The sequence below is a fragment of the Orycteropus afer genome, unplaced genomic scaffold (genome assembly GCF_000298275.1).
Source record: "Orycteropus afer afer isolate SDZICR_OR568_19922 unplaced genomic scaffold, OryAfe1.0 scaffold00026, whole genome shotgun sequence".
Lineage (NCBI taxonomy): Eukaryota > Metazoa > Chordata > Mammalia > Tubulidentata > Orycteropodidae > Orycteropus > Orycteropus afer.
Window position 1 is genome coordinate 9440484 of NW_006921613.1, and position 19429 is coordinate 9459912.

The 19429-nt window shown below is 36.3% G+C and overlaps 2 protein-coding genes across 2 annotated transcripts in view; one reads left to right on the top strand and one right to left on the bottom strand.

The window, feature by feature from the left end:
- FGF7 (fibroblast growth factor 7) overlaps positions 1–8899 on the bottom strand; it is a 63310-nt gene extending 54411 nt beyond the window's left edge. Inside the window, exon 1 of the mRNA XM_007935194.2 lies at positions 8614–8899. Coding sequence (XP_007933385.1) covers positions 8614–8899 — 286 coding nt within the window. The remainder of the gene's footprint in view (positions 1–8613) is intronic.
- The window catches only part of FAM227B (family with sequence similarity 227 member B), a 318111-nt gene that overhangs the window by 200571 nt on the left and 98111 nt on the right, over positions 1–19429 (top strand). The gene's annotated exons all lie outside the window — the stretch shown is intronic.

A 19429-nucleotide genomic window follows, 5' to 3' on the forward strand; every position in this document is an offset into this window, starting at 1 on the left:
AGTTCAAATAGATGAAATGGATATATCATAAGAGCTTTTAACAGAATATAATAAACATGGCATTTAAAGATATGAAATATGCCCCATTTCTTTTGTCTTATACTAATCATGGGAGCTCTGGTAGCATAGTGCCTAAGGCACTTGACTGCCAACCAGAAGGCTGGCGGTTCAAACCCACCAGCCACTCCTTGGAAGGAAGGTTGGGTGATCTACTTCCATAGTGATACCGTCTCAGAAACCCCAGGAGGGGTGACTGTGAGTCAGGTCCTACTCAACGGCACAAAACAACAACAACAATACTAATCATACAAATAAAGTGAATTTCTGAATAATCGTCATAAATAAGCAAAGATTATTATAGTTTTAGGCACAAAATTAACTGATAGATTCAAACACTTGCTATAATCTATTGTCACTTTAACTCCTCTGTGCCTTGATATTCTAATTTTTAGTTAACTTCAACTTTCAGCCTTTTGATGGTTTCATGTTTTCTTTTTTGATCTTGGAAATCTTCCTTCTGCTATATTGTCAATCCACTGCATTCTATTGCCTTATTCCTTACGTGTATCAAGAAAGTTATTTGAACTGTACTTTATGAGAATCCTTTATATCTAAATCCTCCCTAAACTTATAGTGCAAAACCCATTAGCTTTTATATAAAGCCTTTTTTCCTTTTCCTCTCTCCTCTTTTTCCCTCATGCTCACAGATATTTTCATACTGTTTATTTTTAGAAGGACTTTAGCTAATGGTTCCATCAAGTACTCCTGCCTTCTCCAGTAGAAGTGATTCCATGCTCCTTCAGGGAAGTTCGCTGGAGCAACTAGATAATTTCTATAGTCATTTCTCCCCAGTAGATATTAAATGTGTTCCCTCTGAGAATGTCTGCCAAAAGGCAAGATTTTTCCTGGATCTATGTTGTGAAATGAACCATGTCTCCCAAAACTATGTGTTATAAATCTTAACCTCTATCCCTGTGGTAAAAATACCATTTGAGAATGAGTTGTCTTTGTAATGTTAATGAGATAAGATTCAGGTGTATCTTGATTCCATCTCTTTTGAGATATAAAAGAGGTTAAGCCAGCTAGCAGAGATGGGTAAGATAGATGCCAAGACACATGAAGATCTCCAAGGAAGCAGGAAGCAGAGGCTGAAGAGACAAAGAACTTCTGCTCTGAATTTGGACTTGCTGACTCGATGACAAACAACAACAACAAACCTTCTGTTGTACATAGAGTCGCTGTGAGTCGTAACTGACTCAGTGGCCTTTAACAACAACGGCAAGAAACTGTGAGAAAATAAATTTCTATTTGTTAAAGCCACCCACTTGTATTTGTGTTACAGCAGCACTAGTTAACAAAACAGCATGGGTGTTGATAGTTCTCCTCTCTCCTTCCCCACTCTAACCCATTTGTCTTTATGTATTATTACACAAGCCCATTCACACATCTAGGTAGATAACTCTAGTAGTGTTTTGTTTTGTTTTGTTTTTTTTATGAATGAGTATGGTGTGGCTTCTCTATGTTAGTCAGATACAGATATAATATCAAAAGCAGATAAGAGTCTTGGTCTGGAAACAGTTAAATGTTCAGTGGCTCTTTAACATGGATTTTCAAACCACGTGAAAAACAATGATTTTCATTTTCCAACCTGTTTCGCCTGTGGAAATAATGGATATGGTTTAGATAAGGGAGAATTTCATCTGAAAGCCAATTTAATTTAACAAGATATTTTTTTCTCTCCAAATTACTTAAATATACATAATTCCTGCTATTTCTTCTATGTGTCATATGTGAAACTTGAATATAGAAAAGTATTATATTCCAATAGTATTGTAAAGGGAAGTTAATATGCTATCAAAAATTGAGACAGTGAATGAAATTTAGAATCCTTAAAAAGTTAAGAAAACTTTGCCTTGATGTTACATTTCATTAAAAATTTGCAAAGAGAATACAAAGCTCTAGCATCATATCCTATTTACAAATCTGGATAGATTATCTAGGCTTGTGGTTCCCTCCTCCCTGAGTAATGTAAACTGGAGGTTGTCTCTTTAAATTAGTGCCTTTGAACTCCGTGGGATGTTCATGAGAGATGTGACCCCTGGGGTGTCTGTGTTCTCAGTTACAGTGAGCCATGTAGATTCCAAGCAGACGGGCATTGATAACTGTAGTCCAGGTTCCCTGCTGCAGCAGCACCACTTGAAAGTGTCAGGAGAAATTCAGGCCTGACTGTAGTTTTGAGACTATGGCACAGGACCTGTTCTTCCCTGCAGTGAACTCATTCACCAAAGCAACCTTCTGACAGTAGCTACAGAGCTGTCATCACATGCATTTCTTGGCCAGTTCACCAAATGTTGGGGCCACTGGGGTTTTCCAGGGAGATCAAATGAGCCCAGAACACCTCAATGCATAATTCATTCTTGATCAAGCCTCTTTCAAAATCCTCTGTTGTGCAAGTTAACTCTAGAGTCTTCTAAGGGTTTCAAAACACTCCTTAGGTACCTGAGAGGACCCAGGCTGAATTAAAACTCTTGATCCCTTTAAGCGGTGATTTTCAACCTTAACTGCACATTGGAATCACTGAAGAGATTTAATAATGCTGACACCTGCATCTTCCCTAAGGAGCTCTGGTAACCTAGTGCCTAAGGCATTCAACTAACACCCAGAAAGTTGGCAGTTCAAACTCACCAGCCCCTCCATGGAAGGAAGACTGGGCAATCTACTTCCATAAAAATTTACCACCTTGGAAACCCAAAGGGGGTTGCTATGAGTTGGAATTGACTTGATGGCAGTGACTTTGGGGTTTTTGTTTGTTTGTTTGGATCTTCCCTACCTTCCTGGATTCTGATTTTATTGGGTTGCAGTCTCCTCAGTAAGTCTAGCAGGGTCCCTTTAGACCACTGGTTCTCAGCCTGACAGCATGTCAGAATTATCTAGGGAACTTTAAAAAAATTCCTGATGCCCAGGCAGCACCCCAGAACAATTTAATGAGAAACTCTGTGGGTGGATCTGGCATCAGTATTTTTTAAAATTCTCCAGATGGTTGTAGTATTTAACCAAGGTTGAGAAATAGAAAAATCTAGAAAGGCAACTCTTACCATTGGCTTTTTGTGTTCTCTCCAGTTCACTTGGGTTTCTGCATGCTCTAAAACTATAGGGTGAAAAGCATTGTCATACAACCAAGTCACACACAAAAATATGCAATTAGATGCATTGGAAATCTCTGCATCCTTCTCCAACCTCATTTTTAAGTAGAGAAGGAAAACAAAACAGTTTACTGAGAGGCTCTGCCAAAATCTGCCTTTCTTCCTGCATCTTCACAACTGGTTAGAAACAAATGATCTTAAACCAGCTTTCTCTATCCTTTTCACCAACTTTGTACAGTTACATTACATAACATAATTTGTACCCATCTCTAGCAAATAGTACATGTACCACTGCAAAACTGTGTCCTGTAGTTAATAAAGATTCCCTCCTTGGAGGCGAGTTTGGAGGACAGAGCCAAGATTCAGAAGAACATTGAGCCATTGAACAATGAGCCAATTTTCACAGGAGAGTCAGTAGAATTACATGTACTTAGGTGCGTTTTTTTTCATCCTCCATAACATTAAGCCTTTACTGTTTAAGGGAATGTAGGTCATTATTTATATAGGATTCCATCTTGTCCATTATTTCTAGAAATTTGGTTCAACTCCTGTTTTTCAAAGGTAAGGATTGTCTTTGATTTGATAATGTGAATTCTCATTCTTTTAGATACCTTGTTAAGAACCAGTTGAAACATAAGCAAGTGGACCATCTCCATCTTCAGAGATGACATGTATGTTTACTAGCTACCAACAGAGATTATTAAGTAGAAGTCTATCCAAAAAATTGTTGACAATTAAGTCTCTAAAGGTTTTGTGGGCCAAGTCTAATCCAGCAACACTGTTTATTTTCTTTTTGCCAACATTAGGCCATATCCCATCACTGTCTAACAATCCAAAAGAGAATATTGCCAAATCATTGGCCAGTTTTCAACATGGCTAACCTTTTTCTTGCTATGGAACTTAAAATGCTTGATGATGGTGAAATAAGGAATATTTCTCTTAGATCAGTGGTTTATGACAATTATGGATTTCTGCTTTTTAAAAGGAGAAGGTGATAGTGACCACTGTGGGGAAGAGCAAAACTTTTTAGTAATTGGATGGTGAAAACAAGAAAATCATCCTAAGGGATTACATTTCCATTCCCTCCTCCACATTTGTCTTTCAGGGCAGTTGTTGGTTGCCCAGTGCACTGCTGCCGTCTCTCACTCAGCACCTCAATTCCCAGCTTAGACAGCAGTGTTATTTCTGTCAGGTGTGAAGTGATCGCCTCTGTCTGCTGATACAATGCCAGGACCAACCATTATCTAAATTGATCTTTTGGCCTTGTCCCTTAGGGAAGAGCTTGACAACAGAAGCAGTAGTATCAATCATTCATTGCCAGTCCCTTTATGATGACAGTAGTGTTCTCCTTCTGCAGATACTATGAATATTTATTTCATTTTGAATCTGGTTTTTTGGAATGAGCTTTATGCTTTTATTACCCTTATTAGTTTATGTTAGGTTCTGGTTTTATTGTGCAGAAACTTACTGTATGACCAGATTTGGAGCCATCAGGGAAAACAAGCTGAGAGCAAAGACTTTCTGCCTCCTGGATAAGAGAAGGTGCAAACCCTAGGACGGTTCTATAGGAAAACTCTCTCTCTCTGAATGCATTACAAATGTAGTCTGTATCTCTCCTGGCCTCTCATGAACTCCCACATTTATGTAGTAGGGTCTTGCTTGTATGTCTATTAATAAAAGTCTTATTTTTAGGCTGGTTTCCTTGGTGCACTATTTCTGTAAATATATCTGTTGTGTTTACTGAATTCTAATGTAAAATATTTCACTATAATTAAGATAAGACTAAAGTGAGATCATCACAACCCAGGGAGCTTGAGTAATTTTATATTCCCTGAAGAATGAGACGTTAACTATCACATTTACCTCCGTCCTCTTCCTCCAGACCCTCCATCCAACTACCCCAGCTCAACACCTTCTGGAAGCAGAATTAGACACTCAGACATTTCACTTCTCCTACTACGGCCAATCCATATCTTACCAATGTATTATAAACTACATTCCTAAGTGGGAACAGTGTTTCTACTGGAGAAGTAAGTAGTCTTCCAAGACTCCTTAACATCTTCAGGTCACTTTCCCTTTCATTCAAATCAAAAGCATGAGAATATACTAGGAACTTCTTTATGGTAACTGGGGAAAAAACAGTCTTCTGTTTCACATAGTTGACATCTAACTTTTCATGCCAAATTATTCAAGACATTAAAACCTATACCATCTTCAAAGTCCTTCAAAGAAGCGTATTTTACAATATATTAATAAATTTGAACTATCAAACACTGAATATAAAATTCAGAGTTTGATTTTGATATTTACCACTTGGGTTTTTCAATATAGTAGGCAACCCAGTTACCTTTCACTCTCATTTTAATGAAACTCAGAAGACAGCATTTTTCTTCATTTGTTCACTCGTTCATTCATTCAATTAACAATTGAGAAATGTAAAAAAATTTTCCAGTTTGTATTTTTTAAGTTTCTCATCTTTGTTTGCTGAGTTGTTTTTTTTTTTTTTTGTACCTGGATTTTTCAATGGAGTAGCTTGGATGTAAACAACCTATGCCTTTGCTATTCAAAGGATAAAAAGATAGGTTTCAACCTCCTATGTGTCAATTTGCACATTTTATGTATAGGATATTCATCCTTAAAAATTGATAAAGATGGCCTTAAAAATAGGAAATGGCTATCAGAATTTTATTCTAATTATTCTTCATATAGTCTTCATGGTAATATTTCCTTTTGTATCTTAGGATTTCCTATTTTAAAAAAAGACAACCTCTTATGATTAGTCAAGGTGAGCACTCTGTTAACTATGGAGAAGCCTGATTGGCTCCTTCTTCAACAGGACACCATCATATCTTGATGCCAATTTTAGAATTTACTTAAAGGATCCTAATGTGAATTTCCCTTTCCAGAAGAGTATACCATATCAAGACAGTATATCATACAACATCTATGAAAGAGCTTATAGAAGGAAGATTATTTGCATAAGGAATATCATGTATTTTTAGTACAGTACATTAGTATTCTGAGATCCTAATTTATAATAATATAGAATGACTTTCTCTTTTTTAACTTTAGAATTACTATTAGAAGAACTATTATCTATTTAGCTATTAGCTATTAGCCTTAAGATTACTCAAGGTTAGCACTAAATTAAGGTGCACTAGCACATAACATGGAAGGAAGGTTGGGCAATCTACTTCCATAATGATACTGCTTCAGAAACCCAAGGAGGGGTCACTATGTGTCAGATCCGACTCGAAGGCAGTGAGAGCACATAACAACAACATGTGGCACAGTGTTTCAGCACTTGCCTGCTAACTGAAAGGTTGGTGATTCAAACTCACTAGCCTCTCTGCAGGAGAAATGTGTGGCAGTCTGCTTTCATAAAGATTTATAACCTGGGGACCCCTCTGAGGCAGTTCTACTTTGTCCTATAGGGTTGCTATGAGTCAGAATTCAACTTGATGGCAATGAGTTTTGGTTTTGGTTAGCACTAAATTTGGTTTCAAATTATAAAATGACTTTAATATTTTGTGTATGTGTACAGATATCTGAGTTTCATGGTTCTATGAAATTATAACCCAAGCAAAATAAAATTTACATATGTGAATCTAGTCTAATTGTATATATATTTCTTATCCAAAATAATTATTCATATTATTCAGTTTCATTGGAATTTACATTTGATTTTTCACTTTCTCATTATTTGATAAAGGCATTCCAAAGGAGTTAGTCAGCATGTGGAAGAATTCTACAATGTTTAGGTTTGGTTACAATCTTATTGCAACTATTTGTAATTAGTTCTGACAGTGCATTTTATCATTGAGCTCATATTCATTTTCACCTCATTCAAGGTTTGGTACTTAGGTTTCTTCACATTTATGTTATATATTCTGTTGGTTGAAATAGAATAGACTATAAGAACTGAAAGATATCTTGGAGATCATCTGTACATATCTCACATTTTACAAATGAAAAAAAATGAGAACTGGACAAAGAAGAAATTGTCTCAAAGTCATTCAAAGACAGGAATTGGACCCATATGTCATAACTTCCACCAGAGTTATGTCCTCTCTACTGAGTTCCATTATCTATGATAAATCTCAATAACTTTCAAATAAATTGATTTTAAGCCAAATTTTTTGCATTCATAGGAGTGGAAATCCACAAACTTCCCTGCAAGTAATTATTTTTTTAGCTAAACTTCACTATGATCAGAACAATCTTCTAGGGCTTGCATATTTTTATTAATTAGCAGGAATAATGATAAAACTATAATTGATTACAATACATTAAAATGGCCTTAACATTCTTTATCAAGTATGATTTTTTAAAAAAACCTCACATTTTCATATCAGAAATATGAAAATTTCTATTTATTGGTTGATTAGTTTAAATGCCTAAAAGCCATTCATTAAATAGGCAATGAAAGTTTTAAATGTTTGCTGTGAGCCTGGCACTGTACTAAGCACATGTTTACACCATTATCTTCATACATTCTTTTTCAATTAAATTTAACATACATAATACCATAAAAAGATATAACAGTAACATTGTTGAAGTGCTACCAATGCATAAAATCAGTAATTTCCCTTAGGAATTTTAAATTCTTAGCATAGATTGGGGTTAGTAGTATGTTTTATTCCATTAAATTTAATGCCCTTATTAATGTTATTAATGGCTAAATGGTAAATCATCCTGATACTTCAACATAAAAAGATTGGTAAAATATAAAACTTTTCCACTGAAAGTCATGGAAAAAACATGTTTCCCAACTCCTTTTTATTTCCTCACACTTCTATTTCTCTTAAGACAACACAGAACTTTGATGGCATAGAAGATTTAGATAAAGAAAGTGTGGGGAGAAGTCTATTTTTGGCCTAGGTAGATAATTTTAAAATGCAATACAAGTTTGTTGTAACATGAACTGATGAGGATACCACTGATTCCATTCTGTTCAATAACTATACACAAATGCACAAGTCCCCAAATGCATTTTTGAGCACAGATTGTTTTCTATCATGGAAATATTCTTTGAAAGGAAATCAGATCAGTAAAACTATAAATTCTCTACACCTCAAATAAGTTACAAGTATTTTTTAGTGAGCATTTACTGAGGACCATATTAGAGCTCCGAATGAGTTCTGCTAGAAAATAATAGATCACATTTCAGTGTGAATGATATCATTTACATTTTGTTTAATTTATGAGCATTTTGAGCTTAGGGCATAGAGTTTAAATTTTCAAATTGGCTTGGTTTATCAGCTCTGACTATAACATTAGTAGATTTGCCCTGTTCCAGGAAATATTTTTAGGGAAATAGTTCAACTTTTGCAATTTGAAGAAATTAGAATTAGATTTTCAATCTTGCTTTTCAAAAAAGAAAAATGAGAAAGCATCTCACCCAAAAATTGATCCTTTCACAGATTGTTAAGGTTTATCAACAGTGGTTTAAATAAAAGACATTACTTACTGTAATTGTTCTTCATCTCTTGGGTCCCTTTTACTTTGCCTCGTTTATCAATCCTCAGATACCACTGTGTTCGACAGAAGAGTCTTCTCACTCTTATATCCCCTCCTTCCATGTAATCATAACTTCTTGTATGTCGCTCGGGGCTGGAACAGTTCACATTTGTAGCCATTTGCTCTGGAGTCATGTCATTGCAAGCTAAAGATATAGTGCCCACTAGACAGATAATGTGAAAGCATGATCTGTAGAGCAAAGTTGGCAGGATCCATGTCAGTATCCATTTGTGCATTATAGTGTAGTGCTCCGGGTGTTCATGAATAACATAATGAGAAATAAATCTTGAGTTGATTGTTCCTCCTAGGTCATTGACCTCTTCCTATCTGTGAAATGTAGATTGATTTAAGAAAGAGTAGTTGCTCTTTCCAAATTGTTAGCCTTATCCTTTTAGTTCCTGATATCAAAATAGGATTCCTCCTTAAAAACTCTCTTTTGGTATATCCTCATAAAAAGAAGTTGTAATATGCTCAGTTGCTGTGATGCTGTTTGCTACTTGACTTCTGTTTGCAAGAGAGATTAAGAATAGGAGGGAAGGAGAGAGGATGAAAAATTGTATTATAAACTTCAATAGGTAAGTCTTACTATAACCTATAGTGCAGTTTATACTTTGAAGGTACATTTAAAACAGCTTTCACATCTTTAACACTATGCATACAGAGATTTATAAAAGTTCTGCTTAGTAGAGAGAGACAAATCAGAATATGATTGTACCATTCATTCCTGCTGCTATTTTGTATGAAACATCATGCAATTAGAGCTATTGGTTTATATTAGTTTTAAAAGTTACTATTAACAACATGTAACTACTTTCCTCAGATTTCTTTATTACATGCTTTTACATTAGTAGTTAACCAATTATTTTCTCCCCAACTGCTCACATTTCTCAAATTAAATGTCAGGATTGCTCTGGAGAACTTCAACCTTATCTTCATGTAAATTCTACACCATAATTGCTATAGATACATGTCTCAAAAATCTAGTAACTTTACTTTTCCCCTCAGCACTAAAAGCAGAAAAAAATATATGAAGTATTAGAGATTCAGCGTTGTTTTTTAAAGACAAATAACAGTAACTTACTTGTTCTGTTGATAACAGCTGGATACACAAGAATTCCATGTCTGTTGCCTGCCTTGTGCAACTTGAGCCTCTCTACTGTAGCTACAAACTATTTCTCAGCTGAGAAAGTCTCCAGCAGAATCATAATTGTTTCCATAAATCAACAGGCAAGAGGATTTCTCTCTTGTGTATGAGTGCGTGTGTGCTTGTGTGTATGTGTGTGGAGCCTTTTATTCAGAGCTTTTCAATAAATACCTTTGCTGACCTCATTGGAAGCAATTAAAACTTAACCAGTGAGCTGTTAGTTGACTACAACAGCAAGAATAAAAGGAAGCTTATGTAGAATTCAGTGGTCATCAGAGGGAGCTGTGAACATAGTTTATGCTTAAATCTACAAGTGGATACCTACTTTATAGAAACAGATCTCTGACCCTGAAGTAGTTGGAAGATGGAAAAGGAATTTTTTAAAACCCTCTTTACCCCAAAGACATTGTATATACCTCAGAAAATATTCATTTTGACACATATATGAAGGCATTTTTTAATAATTAGAAACTTTTCTACAGTTAACTCCTTTATGTTAGGATAAAAATACTAATGTGTATTAACTCACATCTTAGTATCTTAAAGCACTATATATCTTCCTATAGAGATAATTCACCATAGCGTATTTTTTTTTATGTCTTATATTTCTACACTTTAAATGGGAAGACCTAGGTTCTTTTTCAAGTTGGGCCTGATTACCAATATGACCTTGGGCAAGTCATTTAAAGTTCCAGAGTCTCAGCTGCCACATTTGTAGAAATTAGTGTATTAGTCTAAGTGATTCTATGTTGCCTTTTAGTTCCTAAATTCTGTGACTTGTGAGATAAAAAATAGTTTTAAAAATTATTATTCTTAAAAATGAAAAATAAAGAAACTGGTTTTACTTTAGATGCCAATATTTATTCTTACCTCAATAAGAATATCAGCACAACAAATAAATGTTAACTGAGGGATGGAATTGTAAGAGAGAGCTAAATAAATAAGATGTTACTCTCCCCTTTATTTCCCGGTTTAGTTTATGTATAATCCTATACATGTGTTTTAATGAATATTTGGTGCCAAATAATTGCATAATTAATCTAAATCATATTAAAACTCTCTTTTCCAAGTTATATATCCTTAACGCGCGCGCGCGCGCGCGCGCGCACACACACACACACACACACACAGTCTTCTGTGCTTGAAATGCACTATTTTACCACCAGGTGGTGCATGTTGACCAACTCTTAAAAAAAAAAAAAAAAAAAAAACTTACCGCCGCTGAGTCGAAACCGACTCACAGCGACCCCTCCTTGGGTTTCCGAGGCGGTATCACTAGGGAAGTATACTGCCCAACCTTCCTTCCGAGGAGTGGCTGGTGAGAAATTCAATTCAGTCTACTGGATTACAGTTTAAGTGGTTTGCGATTTCCCTCTGTGCTTCTGCTGTTAGGGAACTGAGTCAAGAGCACAAAATAGTTTGAAAGTATCTAGTTATTCTTTAGGTACCAAATAATAAAAGTTCCAATTTTATTAAAGCAGAGGAAACGAGCCCTTCTATAATTACATCTGTTGAGAGATAGATGGCTGCAAAACACTCTATCATGTATTTCTCTAAACTGAGAGTGGTAGGAAATAATGTATGATGTTCCTGTGTTCTGAATCCTACCCCCACGAGTTTTGGAGGCAAAAGTAATGAGCATTGTCAAAACTTCTAGGGCTCAATATTCCATTTGTAAAACTACTCATGAGCTACTAAATCTGTGTGATCCACATATAACCAAACAGATTTGAAACCAAGAAACCAACGGATTAGAGTTCAGCATTTGCTATTTAAAATGCTTAGAACTAAAAGAAATGAATAGTGCATTAGTGGAGTAAAGAATACTTATCTATTGCTGTCCAAGAATAGTAACTCATTGTGATTCTATAGGACAGAGTAGAACTGCCCCATAGGATTTCCAAGCCTGTAAATCTTTTGCTGAAGCAGATTGCCATATCTTTCCCCTGCAGAGTGGCTGGTGGGTTCAAACCATCCTACTTTTTGTTAATAGCCGGTGCTTTAACCACTGTGCCACCAGAGCCCTTAGCTCTGGTGCCTAAGACGTTTGACTGCTAACCAGAAGGCTAGAGGTTCAAACCCGCCAGCCACTCCTTGGAAGGAAGACTGGACAATTTACTTCCATAGAGATACCACCACAGAAAGCCAAGGAGGGGTCCCTATGAGTTGGATTTGACTCGATGGGCAGTGAGTTTGGTTTTTTTGGTTTTGGCCACCAGAGCTACTAAATAGTGCTTAGTACCTTATGCATAGAGTTAACTGTAAAATTAAAAACAAAGAATTTTTGATCTATGCACTTTATACTCACTTCCCATTGAAAAAAACTGAAAACTCACTGCCATCAAGTTGATTCCAACTCATAATGACCCCCTTTGGGTTTCCGAGGCTATAAATCTTTATGGAAGTAGATTGCCCAGTCTTCCTTCCACAGAGTGGCTGGTGGGTTTGAACCACCAACCTTCCGGTTAGTAGTCAGATGCCTTAGGTACTACACCCCCAGTACTTCCCATTATACTCTATTAATTGGACATAATGATTCTAGTAATATTAATGAATTGGTTAATTTCAGCAAGGGGCCTGTATTAGGGGGTTAATATCAGTTTCCTTAGTAGAGAATAATTAATTCAAGATGGGACCACAACCTTTTTCACAAGCATCACAGCTGCAACAGAGAACCCCACTTAAACCTCACATATCCCCTTCTTAGACTTCAAGAAGGCATATCTGGGGAGAAAGAGTAACTTCAGAGATCTCTAGAGAGGGTTGTTGTTGTTGTTGTTATTTGCCATCAAGTCGGCCCCGACTCATAGCGACCCCTCCTTGGATTTCCGAGGCAGTATCACTACGGAAGTAGGATTGCCCAACCTTCCTTCCGAGGAGTGGCTGGTGGGTTTGAACTGCCAGCCTTCTGGTTAGCAGTCAAGTGCCTTAGGCACTATGCTACCAGAGCTCCCCTAGAGAGGGTAACCCTCTGAATTTCTATTTTTTAAGTTCTTAGCTCTGGTAGCATAGTGCCTAAGGCACTTGACTGCTAACCAGAAGGCTGGCGGTTCAAACCCACCAGCCACTCTTCAGAAGGAAGGTTGGGCAATCTTACTTCTGTAGTGATACTGCCTCAGAAACCCAAGGAGGGGTCATTATGAGTCGGGCTGACTCGAGGGCACATAACAACAACAACAGCAGTAATAATATTGACAAGAATCCACTGCTTGTATTGTAATGTACATTATAGGTATAGACTAAGCATCTGGGGCTATTGTGAATCAGAATTGCTCCAGGGAAACTAATGGCAACAGGAACAGAAACACTTGGAAGATTTGTCTTTCTTTTGTGGTTTCTAGATTGATTGAGTTTGCTTCATTTTCCATTGGAAAAACCTTTATCTCTTAAGTTTTAAGTTTGTAAAACAAAGGATTCTTCAATCTATTCCTAAAAAGTAACTTTTTGTCAGTTTATATCTTTTGAAAGTAAAGGTTAGCTCTGGGATTTTTCAGAAACAATGCTTAATACTCATTCTAATTTGATTTGGAGACAGAATATAAGGAAAGAATACAGAGAATTTATTTCAGTGCGTATCAAAGAGACATAGACAGGTGTTGAAGCAATAATTAACCACTTAGTTTAAAGTTAAGTAGGCTCCAGTATGTCCTTTAGTCCATGAAGAGATAAAGAATAGAAAATGACTCTTGCTTAATGAGTTTTACATTTCAATACTTATTTTTAAACCTATGCCTCATTCATAACTATGTATAATATAATCAATAGGAGAAAACATTAAACATTTTCATTTCATACTACCCTGTACCCCCACCCTCCCACTGTCCATCTCCTCCCAAAAATATAGGTAATCATAGTTATTAGTTTCTTGTGAATCTTTCTAGAATTTTCGTATCATATAAAGGCAAATTGCATATATATTTTCCCCTTTTTACACAAAAAGTAGCATACCCTACACAATGTTTTGCATCTTGCTCTTCACACTTGATAAAAATATAAATTTCCATCTTAGTATTTAGGAAGCTTCTTCCCTTTTTTGTTTTATAGCTTCATAGCATTCTATTGAACAGGTATATCACATACATTTGACCAACCCCCTGTTAATAAGCGTTTAATTTTTTTCCAGTCTTTCCATTACCAAAAAAAAAGCTGCCATGAATAAAATTATGAATGTGTCATTTTATACTTACAAATTTTGTCTGTACAATGAGTTCTGAAAAGAGAAATGTCTGGACTAAATGGTGTGTGTATTATTTTTTATAAATGTTGCAACTTACTCTCAATAGAGGTTGTTGTACTCGTTTTAATACCCCACCAGCAGTTTATGAGGGTACCTATTTGTTCCAGAGCATTGTCAGACTGGTGGACATTTACAAACCTGACAGGTGAAAATAGCATTTCCTTATAGTAATCTATTACATTTCTCTTCCTATGAGAGAAGGTGACCATCATGACAAAGACTATAAAGAAAAAATATAGAGCTATGAGTGTGTATAATAGGATTTCCCTGTACAAGTGCCAGTACAGTTGCAATTTAAGGCCTAAATGGGAGTTACCCACATGAAAAGGTACTTGTGCCATGTACAGATACCCTGTATCACAAAACAAAAGGCTTATCCTTTTCAAGAACTAAAACATGAGTGTGGCCCTACCAGAGAGAATTAAAAGGAGTGTGATTCATGAAGAGACTAGAGAGGTTTCAGGCCATGCAGATCCCTATGGGCCATGCTAAAGAGTTTAATCTCTATTCTAAAAGCAACAGGAAGCCATCATAGTATGTTAAGCAGAAGAATATATGATCAGATTAGTGTTTCCTGTTTTTCTGTTCTAAACCAAATTTATTTAATTTCTCTCGGTAGAATGTTGTTGTTGTTGTTGTTACATGCCGTTGAGTCGGACCGGACTAATAGTGACCTCTCCTTGGGTTTCAGAGGCACTATCACTATGGAAGTAGATTGCCCCATCTTCCTTCTGAGGAGTGGCTGGTGGGTTTGAACCGCCAGTCTTCTGGTTAGCAGTCAAGTGCCTCAGGCACTATGCTACCAGAGCTCATAAGATTCTTAAATATTAAATTGTGTTGATTTTTCCTATTTTTTTCTATTCATGTTTTCAAAAAGATAGCCAAACTTTCAGAAAGAAAAAGAAAGAAAGAAAGCCATACACACTTCTTGATTTGAATAAAGCCTGAATCCACTTGAAATATCTGTACTGCATGTTCTAAAAAGAAGGGAAGTGTTAATAGTGTGTTTAAGAAGCCAAGGGAATGTAGACTGTGAAGCACTGAGAGAAGTCTGTGGGTCCAGTACTTGGGGACCCAAGTCCTTATGTTTCTGGTAGAACCAAAGTACACAAGAGAGACAGCAAAACTCCAGAGAATAAGGACTGCTTCATGTGTCTAAACAAATGGGCCCCTGGGTACCCCTCACAAGAAAGACTCATGTTTCAAAAAAGCCTGGAAGCAGGAGGGAGCTCAGACCTGAAGGAACTGTGTTAGCAGAGTTCCAAATGATTCAGTGACCGGGGGACCCCACATCGCCCCTCCATAAAACCCTAGAAACCTATCACCATTGAAGCAAAAAAGGGAAGCTCAATAATAAATGAGGTCCTAAGTTTTCCAACAACCTGGGAGGGAAGGCTCTCAAAACTGGAATTTTGACTTATAAATATTAATCATATTTGTTGCTTCTTGCTTATCTTGATGCCCAAGATTCATTTCCATTGTCTTCACCCAATTATCCTCACACTATTGATTTATTGCCATCTTTTCTTCTGTTAGCCCCCTTTCCGTAAATTTAGCCTCAACCCTAGACTATGCCAATATTCCTTTACCTCCTTGAGTCATCTATTTAATAGATATTTATCGAATGCCTACTAGATGCCTGATGTGCTATCATTTTGGAGATGCAACAGTGAATTTTCCAGAGGGGATCTCTACCCTTATGGAGTGTACATTCTAATGACAGAACAAACAAACTAGTAAATCTGGAGTGGAGGAGTGGGGTGAGGGTGGACATTAGGATACAAACAATGTGCTGAAGGGGACAATACAAAGGTAGAGAGACCTACTTTAAGTAGGAAAGACCTATTCTGAAAAGGGGAAAGAAATTCAAGTTCCTTGGAACAGAAAGACCTTTGTGTGTTCCAAGACCTGAAAGAAGGATGGTGTGACTGAACTGCTTGAGAAAGAGGAAAAATAGTGAGAGGTGAAGCTGGAAAGGTAGGCAGGGGCTAGATCATAAAGAAATGTGTAAATCATGGTAATAGAAGTTTGGGTTTATTCTAAGTATAATGGGAAACTGGAGTGCAGAACTACCCCAGAACTGATTGACCTGATCAAAAATAGCGGTTTAAATTCTGAAATAAAATCCAAGAATAATTGAGCAAGCCTGAGGTCACTATAAATCCTCAGTTATGTAAACCCGAAGCTTACCCTTGGCATAATGCCCTAACATTTTTAAACTAACTGTATATAAGATCTGAACTGTGAGTCATATGTTCAAAATTGTGGTGTGCCTGTGACTCAACTATATAAATATCTCAGTTTACAAATATTACTTGACTCTGTATCTCTGAGTCTATAAAAATTTATGTTTCACTTACTTTTATGTTTATAAAAAGTTCTCTGAAATGCTAATCTAAAATTAAAGCTCTTAAATTATATTATTAATTTACTGAAGTGCCATGCAACTTTTAAACTGTAGTAAGACCTCTAGTTAGAGTTACTAGTTATTTTTTTTTTAATTTGGGGATTTCTATATAATGAAATCATACCATATAATTCATTCCTGATTACCTTTATTCCCCTTAATGTTAAGAAAGAATCTTCTTGATTCAGTGGTATACATTAGTACCACTCTACCACCACTTGTCTGTCAATTTATTATACTGTGGTGGTTTGAATGTTACTATGACACTGAACGCTATGCCACTGGTATTCAAATACCAGCAGGTTACCCATGGTGGACAGATTTCAGCAAAGCTTCCAGACTAAGACAGACTAGGAAAAAGACATGGTGGTCTACTTCTGAAAAAAAATGGCCAGTGAATACCTTATGAATAGCAGCAGAACATTGTCTAATATAGTGCCAAAGAGGAGCTCCTGAAGTTGGAAGATACTCAAAATAAGACTGAGACAGAACTATCTCCTCAAAGTAGACAAAACCTTAATGATGTGCAAATGATATGGAGAGAGTAAAGCTTTCTGGACCTTCATTGGTTGACAATGCATAACACAACATGAGAAGAAACAACTACAAACATCCATTAATAACTGAAATGCAGAATGTTCAAAGTATGAATCTAGGAAAATTGGAAGTTGTAAAAAATGAAATGGAATGCATACCAATCAATATCATTAATGAGCTGCAATGGATGGATATTGGCCCCTTTGAATTGGACAATCATATGATCTACTATGCTGGAATGAAAAACTGAAGAGAAGTGATATCACATTTTAAAAGAACATCTCAAAATCCACCCTGAAATGCAACACTGTCAGTGATAGGAAAGTATCTATAGGCCTACAAGGAAGACCATTGTATTAATTATTATTCATACTTATGCACCAACAATTAATGTCAAAGGAGAAGAAAATGAAGATTTTTTTTATCAACTTCTACAATCTGAAACTGATCAAGCATGCACTCAAGGGGCATTGATGATTACTGGTGATTGAAGTGCAAAAGTTGGAAACAAAGAAGAATCAGTAGTTGAAAACTATGGCCTTGATAATAGAAATGACACCAGAGATCATATGATAGAATTTTGCAAATACCTTTTTCAACAACATAAATGGTGACTATACATATGGACCTCACCAGATGGAATACATGGGAATCAAATGGACTACATCTGTAGAAAGACAGTGGAGAAGCTCAGTATCAGTCAGAACAAGGCCAGGGGCCAATGATGGAACAGACTATCAGTTGTTCATATGCCAGTTCACGTTGATGCTGAAAAAAATTAAAACAAGTCCACAAGAGCCAAAATACAAACTTAAATATATCCCACCTGAGTTTAGAGACTTTCTAAAGAATGGATTTGACACACTGAACACTAATGACCAAACACCAGATGAGTTGTGGAATGACTTCAAGGATATCATACATGAAGAAAGCAAAAAGTCATCAAAAAGACAGAAAATAAACCAACTACCAAAATGGATACCAGATATGACTCTGAAACTTGCTCTTGAATGTAGAATAACTAAAGCCAATGAAAATAATAATAATAATAATGAAGTAAAAGAGCCAAATAGATGATTTCAAATGGCGTCTAAAGAAGACAGAGTAAAATATTATTGAAAGGTACAAAGAGCTGGAGATAGCAAATCAAAAGGGAAGAACACATTCAGCATTTTTCAAGTTAAAAGAACTTAAGAAAAAATTCAAGCCTCGAGTTACAATATTGAAGGATTCTACAGCAAAATATTGAGTGACAGAGGAAGCATAAAAAAAAAAAAAAAAATTGAAGGAATACACAGTTGTACCAGAAAGAATTGGTCTAGAGTCAACCATTTCAGGAGGTAGCATACGATCAAGATTTGATGGTATTGAAGTCCAAGCTTGAAGGCATCAGCTTAAAACAAGTCTACAGGAATTGATGGACTACCAATTGAAATGTTTCAACAAACAGATGTAGTGCTAGAGGTGCACTCTCATCTATGCCAAGAAATTTAGACGACAGCTATGTGACCAGCCAACAGGAAGAGAGCCTAATTTGTGCCCATTCCAACAGAATGCAGAAATTATAAAACAGTATTATTAATATCACACACAAGTAATATTTTGATCAAGAGCATTCAAAAACAGTTGCAGCAGTACAGGGAACTACCATAAATTCAAGCCAGATTCTGAAGAGGAACAGAGGATATCTTTGCTGAAATCAGAAGGATCTTGGCTGAAACAGAGAATACCAGAAAATTGTTTACCTATGGTTTATTGACTATGCAAAGGCATTCTACTGTGTGGATCATAAAAGCATTATGGATAACATTGTGAAGAATGGGAATTCCAGAACACTTAATTGTGCTCATGCCAAGAGGTAGACATTAAAACAGAACAAGGGGATACTATTGTTGCTGTTGTTGTTAGGTGTCGTCAAGTTGACTCTGGCTCATAGTGACCCTATGTACAACAGAATGAAACACTTCCCAGTCATGCACCATCCTCACAATCCTTGTTATACTTGAGCCCCTCGTTTCAGCCACCGTGTCTATCCATCTTGCTGAGGGCCTTCCCCTTTTTCACTGATCCTCTACTTTACCAAGCATGACATCCTTCTTCAGGGAATGGTCCTATCTGACAACATGACCAAAGTAGGTGAGACAAAGTCTGGCCATTCTCACTTCCAGAGGACAAGGGGACACTGTGGCTTAAAATCAGGAAAAAATGTGCATCAGTGTTGAATACTTTCACCATATTCATTCAATCTTTATGTTGAGCAAATAATCTGAAAATCTGAACTACATGAAGTAGAACGTGACATTAGGATTGGAGGAAGGTTCATTGAGAACCTGCGATGTGCAGATGATACCATCTTACTTGCTGAAAGTGAAGAGGACTTGAATATTAAATACTACAACCAGGATTACACCTTGACGTGAGAATAAAAAAAAAAAAAAAAA